This window comes from Sinocyclocheilus anshuiensis, unplaced genomic scaffold (genome assembly GCF_001515605.1).
Source record: "Sinocyclocheilus anshuiensis isolate Anshui unplaced genomic scaffold, SAMN03320099.WGS_v1.1 scaffold253, whole genome shotgun sequence".
In the NCBI taxonomy this organism is placed as follows: domain Eukaryota; kingdom Metazoa; phylum Chordata; class Actinopteri; order Cypriniformes; family Cyprinidae; genus Sinocyclocheilus; species Sinocyclocheilus anshuiensis.
In genome coordinates, this window is record NW_015537969.1 from 1,624,050 (window position 1) to 1,630,782 (window position 6,733).

A 6,733-nucleotide genomic window follows, 5' to 3' on the forward strand; every position below is an offset into this window, starting at 1 on the left:
TTTTCAGACCGATGAGCTTTGTAAAAATCGGCGCGTTTCAGAAAGGCGGGGCATAGAGGAGAAACAATAATGTACAGTATGTGGAAAATAATGTGTTTTGAACCTTAAACCGCATAAAAACATTTCATTACACCAAATACACAAAATAATGTTCTTTTATCAACATCATATGACCCCTTTAAGTATTTTGTACTATTAAGTCATTTAAAAGTTTTATAACCTTTATATGAACAGTTTAGAATGCTCTGTAATGTCAGTAACATTTCCTTCCTTTTATATATCTGCACACAACACCTTTTATCTTAATTTCAATTTATTGTAACAACATAAATTATGATTTACATACATTGCTTGAGAGCAGATATTTAAATGTGTTCAAATTGGTAAATACAGAACTTGTCATTTCTGTTATCAGTGGTAGCATACAACACACATCAAAATATGAAATGCTACAATAAAGGCATGACACTAGGAAGTTCATTGCACCATTTGACCCGTCAGTGATTTTTCTATCTGTTTGGGGATCTTTGGATCTTGAAGTCTCAGAGTGGTGACTTTGTTATCTAGCTCATCCATGAAACCCTCATCAACAGACTCACTGTCCCCGTCTTCCTCCTGCCTGGCGCCCTCTGCAGGCAAGAACACATGCAGCTGTGTGCGAGGCGCGCTAGATGAAGAGGTAGGTAAATGCTGGGTGGGAAGGAAAGTCTGTCCTCTGACAGATAAAGTCTCTAGGTGCTGCCTCACTAATGCCTGCAGTCCTGTGCTCTCTGTGGCCCGCCGCTGACTGTGAGTAAAGGCCTGTCCAACCTTTGGTACAGGCTTCAGAGGCCGAGAGAAATGCATGTACACTTGATGATAGCTCTGCTGAGGTGCCTTTGTGTTCTCAAGGGTCTTGCAGGAGGGAGAAGATGGGCCACGTTTGTGTAGAAGGGGACGGCGGTTTTTTGAAAACCCCTCGAAAACCGCTCTCTGCCCTGGGGTGAACAAGCAGGGCTCACTGATACTGTGAGATCAGAGGAGACCAAAAACAGACACGTGAGGTTCAACAGAATATGTTCAATTATAAAGCTGAAGGAATGAAAGGATAATGTTTTTTTTTTTTTTTAAATACTACCATTCAAAAGTTTGGGGTCATGGGTCAGTAAGATTTATTTTTGAAAGGAATTCACAATACATAATTCAGCAAGGACATATTAAATGAAGTTAATGTATACAATTAAGCTGACAGTAAAGACAATGTTGCAAAAGACATCTATTTGAAATTAGCGGTTTTCAACAATAATGATAAGACATGTTTCTTGAGCAGCAAATCAGCTTAGAACTATTTCTGAAGGATCATGCGACACTGAAGATTGGAGTAATGATGTTGAAAATTCAGCTTTGCCACTACAGGAATAAATTACTTTTTAAAATAATAGAAAACAGTCATTTAAAATTGTAATAGTATTTTACAGTATTACTGTTTTCACTGTATTTCTGATCAAATAAATGTAGCTTTAATGAGCATAGGAGACTTTCAAAAACATAAAAAAAAATAAAATAAATTGTACTGGCCTCAAACTTTAACATGTTAAATCCTGGCTGTAATAAGTTTTTGAGAACTTTGAAATACCAATTGAGCTGCCAGTCCAGATACACAAGACAAAATGGGTCATTAAATTCTTTGCAACTGTCATATCAATCAATCAATCATCTAAACCACTGCAACATTAAAGATGTAGGAATAAAAAAAATATATATATATTTTTTTCGCTCTGCATATTTCATAATATGGCCAGCACTGCATATATTGTAGTTTAAGAAACACTGGAAACAGTGGCTGTTCTCATTGGATAATCTGTGTAATATAGTTGTTTTTTCGCCCCATGAGCTGTTTGGGTGTGTTGCCATGTAAGAGGAATGTTTCTCAGGTTTCTAAAGCATTCTCCATTGTGCATGGAGCTGTAACTGCGCTCACATTTGTACAGGTTCAGTTTAATGCAAATCCCAACAAATTTAAAACAACGTAGGGATTGCATTGCTGTATTTCACTTATTTTCAATTTTAAAAACAATTTAAAATAATTAAAACATGATGCAAAGTTCTTTGAAAGTATATTTTATTAAAACATTTAAATATTATACATGTATGCCTTTTTTTTTTAGACAATGCAATTTTAATGACATACAATAGCCAGTTCTCTAGATATCGCTGATGCTAAACCCCAGGTTTCGAGGCGCCAGATATCAGCTTACCTGAGAGGCACTGTGGTGGTCCGCCCATGTGTTGAACTGGACAATGGTGGACGTCTGAAATCATCTCTGCTCCACGAGCCAGGAAGTGGAAGCACAGAACTGGAGAGCAGGTACATCCGGACCAGAGTGCGATTTCTCTGCATTGCCCACTGATGCTTTAACTCCAGTGTTCATGCTCAGTCCAGAAGGTCCCCTGGTCGCACTCATACCAGCACCGACAGCAACACACAGACTGCAGCCGCCCCACAGGACAGCATGTGTCCATATACAGTGATCAATCATTCATGTGCATTAAAAATACATCAGGCAAGCCCATTGGTCGCACACCACCAAATTCTCCTTCCCCGTCTCCCTTTCCCTCATTCTGTTGACAGCTTACTGCACACAGAACGGCTTGAGCATTTCTGAGATATCTTGGAACATGGGTTTATCTGATGCCAGGGTCATCATTAAATCACCATCAACTCGATAAAATCCCAATGCTGGCAAACAAATTGTGTTGTGTGAAATATGTAATTTCTAAAGAACAATTTAAAATAAACTAGAATCCACTATAACACTATAAAAAAAATCCAAAGTTATTAATAACAAAGATTATTGGATTCAGTTTTTTTTTTTACTTCAAAATCTCTTAATTCAATGTGCTACTTGCTGATTATTTCTAATCGTAAAATTGACAAATTTCAAGAAATTTCAATTTGAGTGAAAATTGTTAAATGTTTTTTTTATTTTTTTTATTGTAGTCTTAGATCTGTCTAAATTGTCAAATTTATCAGTCTGAAATGACACAAATGTTCACAAATGAAAATCCTCGTAAGTGCATTTGTTAAAAACACTGGCCAAGAAAATCCTAACCCACATTTATGGCAACACACTTCTCAGACTGCAGGTTTATTTTCCTTTTTGAACTATTTCCAGAAGTAGCTGTCAGCCAATAGGACACAACAGTGATAAAACAAGAGAAACATAGCACCTTGACCTTAATTGATACTGGACAGCAGCCTGGGTGCTACTGGGTTACAGAGGTCTGTCTGCGTTTGTAGACCTACAGAACAAACTCTTAAACAGCCAGTGTCTTTTTCCTCTTTCCAAGTTTTGCCAGTAAGTTTAATGAATATACATTAAAATAATGTGCTAATCAAAACAAATAAATTATGTAGCAACTCTAAAACATACATAAAGTCAGCTACATGATCAAGGTTCTGCAGTTCCAGGTAAAATGCAATGGTTTCATTTAAAAAAATGTTCCCAAAACCAGACATAGGGATCTTTATGTAGTTTATTTCAAAATTGGATATAATCATGATGCATCCAGTGCTGTACTCAAGATTTCCCAAGCTGCCACGTCACGTCACACTCCAACAGGACTATATATGACAAACTGAGAGAGAGGGAAAAAAAAATAAGAAAAGAAAAAGGTCAAAATTAGTAATGTGGTTGCATAACAGTGGTTTGTCATTTTTGAAAATAGTAGAGATTAACACCAAGCAGCCTTTTCATTTATTTAAATATAAATGTATATATACACACACACACACATAAGTTGAGTGTTGATCATCTATTTAAAACTAAATAGCAATTAAATTTAAGTTTGGATTAAGTTGTTAGGCCTAATTGTAACCTTATAATGTAAAAGGGCTCCCCATAGTTTTAAGCATAAGGACATACACACATACATACACACCAGTGTTTCCCATTCATTAACTAGACTGTGGCGCCACAGTTTCATAATAAACCGAAGATATATTTATACTTCTCATATAACATAAAAGTTATTTAACGTTGTGTTTCACGCCATTGCTTTGGCAAGTATCCGTCAAACGAATTAAAACCGAAAGCGAATAACAAAGTGAAGTGTGCACACATTGCGCACGCGATCAGCTCGTGATCCGGTGTTTTCTGCATCTCAGAGAGGCTCTGTTCACAGTGAATGCACTGAACTCCGTTATTCAATGTGCTGTGAGTTTAGCACGCGTTTGGGAACGCAACGGCCACCAGTTATGCATAATTTGCACATTTGCATAATTTTCTACATTTTAATGGGCTAATGTTTACAGTATTTCATTAAATTAGTAATGTTTCTAACCCTGTTTTCACAGAAGCTGGAGTTTTCCGCCAAAATAAAAGCTCAACTGAAGTTTTCGCCAAAATAAAAGCTCAAGGGTTTCTCTTGCAAGCATGGCCTAAAATGAACTGACGTGCACAGAGAAAATACTGTACAGGTACAGCAAGTTCACTGTTCGGAAGAAAAATTAATATTGGGGTGGGGGTTTATATGAATGTATTTCTGAAGGGAACTGATCTTATCACTGCTGATCCATAAGCGCCACCTGCTGTCAGAGAGTGAACTTGCGTTCTCATTCAACCTGCCTGTTTTTGTTTCATGCAGGTTTTATCTTTGAATCTTTGTTTGTATAGTGATTAAAATGCAGTGGTTGGTTCTAATTTCAAATGGCTTTTTAAAAAAAAATTTCATGTGTTTAGTTTTTGTAGTAGTAGCAAATGCCAGTTTTTTGCAAAAATTGTTTCATGACAAGGAAAAATATTTATGGCCGGTAAATTTTCTCAAGTCACCAGCCACTGGCAGATGTGAAAGTTAGTTTTAGGCCCTGCTTGCAAGTGTAGAAATTAGGACAAATGTATTGCAATTTCCCTAAATGTAGAGTAAGGTAAAATAATATACCTGAAAAAAAAAATCATTTTAATTTATTTCACAGTGCAATTGTTTTACAATATATGGCTATTACTGTCATAAGAATAATATAAAATTATTATTATTATTTTATTCTAATTTGTTTGGCTTCCAAATTTACCAGTGAGACTGAGACACTATATCACAACTAAAAAGAGGATTCAGTCCCCTTTAAACTTCAAGAACAAGTACATTCACCAGCTTTTTTCTTTTAGTTTGCACACTGAACCTGTGTTGGAGCTCTTAATTTTGAACTCTCAAAGTGCACCAGATTTATGAATTTAACTTTAAAATGTACAACGTTTTCTTACGGGGGAGCATGCGCCGCATATATATATTAGTGCTGGGCAACGATTAAAATTTTAATCACGATTAATCGCATGATTTTTATGTGATTAATCGCATTATGCACAAAATTCAATAATGAATTCAAAAGTAGTGTATTTTTTTTTTTATTTAAAAGTACTGCTATATGAAATGTGCAATAACATTTGGTTTGCAAACACTTGAAACAAAAGGTGCTTTTTTTTTACAGCAGTATTCCTTTTACATAGTAGCAGTTAAAATATTTATTGTAAATCTCAACTTATAACATTAATGTATTCAAATTAAATATAAAACCAAAGCTATTTGCCACTGCCAGGGCATTAACGTTTTTATAGAAAATATTTTATAGTTTGTTATAGAAAAAAAAGTTCTCTCAAGAGTCCAGAGCCTCAATTCATAACATTATAACAGGCACCTTCCGAGTAGAGAACTGCACTATCGCGCGACCCAATGCAGCAGTGTGAGGCGCGGGACAACACTTGATGTGCGAGTGAGGGTGCAGGCGGGTAGACACTCGTGTGTGTGCAGGATGCGGGAGAATAAGGGTGTACTTGCACTAGGCAATCTTAAAGGGTTAGTTCACCCAAAAATGAAAATTCTGTCATTAATTACTCACCCTCATGTCGTTTCAAACCCGTAAACCTGCGTCACACGGATACGCTGTTTTCGTTCAGATCAAATCACAACAACGTAGGAAACAGATCCGGCATGACACAGCTGACACAGAACAGCATACATTGTTTAGTCCAGCTGATACTCTCCAAAATGGCGCTACAGGGTGATGCGGAGTAGACGAATTGTTGAATAAAGAATTGTTTCTTTTGCGCACAAAAAGTATTTTCGTAGCTTCGTAAAATTATGGTTGAACCCCTGATGTCACATGGATTATTTTACAGATCTCCTTGCTAGGTTTCTGGACTTGGGAACATTTCAGTTGTATTGCTGTCTATGCAGGGTCAGACAGCTCTCAGATTCCATAAAAAAATATCTTAATTTGTGTTCCGAAGATGAACGAAGGTCTTACGGGTTTGAAACGACATGAGAGTGAGTAATTAATGACAGAATTTTCATTTTTGGGTGAACTATCCCTTTAACCGTGCCCGAGTGCGTTTGACCCCCAAAGCCCAGTTCGTTTGACTAGTGTGATCGCTCCGTGCCGCGCTCGGGCACCGTTCATTTAGCCGTCCCTGGCTCGGTTGGAAGAGGTGGGCCAGAGCACGGTTCGGTTGTGCTCGGGCGCGGTACGCATGTAGTGTGAGCGCTATACGTGCAGCACGACTGCATGAACATTTCTGAGCGGCAAAAGCGATAGAGATCTGTAAAGCAATATATCGTGAGAGGGCCGTGTGTTACCGCGTCCCAAACAACTCTAATAATAAACCTCTAATAATAAACCACTAACAATAAACCACAAAGTTAACAAAACGATGCACTCCACTGTGCTGAGCGAGAGCGCTTCTCTGCTGTCTTCACGTGC

General features: G+C 37.3%; 2 protein-coding genes across 3 annotated transcripts in view; both read right to left on the bottom strand.

The window, feature by feature from the left end:
- Positions 1 to 377: 377 nt before the first annotated feature.
- On the bottom strand, positions 378 to 2,783 carry LOC107670263 (uncharacterized). Its single transcript, XM_016462810.1, has 2 exons — positions 2,238 to 2,783; positions 378 to 1,006 (listed from the first exon to the last, which is right to left on the bottom strand). The coding sequence occupies exons 1-2, from the start codon at positions 2,378 to 2,380 to the stop codon at positions 478 to 480; spliced, it is 672 nt and encodes a 223-aa protein (XP_016318296.1). The 5' UTR covers positions 2,381 to 2,783; the 3' UTR covers positions 378 to 477.
- Positions 2,784 to 3,108: 325 nt separating this feature from the next.
- Positions 3,109 to 6,733, bottom strand: part of LOC107669930 (splicing factor, proline- and glutamine-rich-like) — a 40,785-nt gene continuing 37,160 nt past the window's right edge. Inside the window, exon 12 of one of the 2 annotated variants that reach the window (XR_001632045.1) lies at positions 3,109 to 3,604. The gene's annotated coding sequence lies outside the window, so the exon portion shown is untranslated. Of the gene's footprint in view, positions 3,619 to 6,733 lie in introns of both variants that reach the window. The other variant, XR_001632044.1, reaches the window with a different exon arrangement.

Excerpts from the sequence above, each read along its gene's own strand:
- LOC107670263 (XM_016462810.1), bottom strand. The coding sequence starts at position 2,380 with ATGCAGAGAAATCGCACTCTGGTCCGGATGTACCTGCTCTCCAGTTCT. Across the intron at positions 1,007-2,237 it reads ACCACCACAGTGCCTCTCAG|TATCAGTGAGCCCTGCTTGT; the intron begins GTAAGCTGATAT and ends CTGATCTCACAG.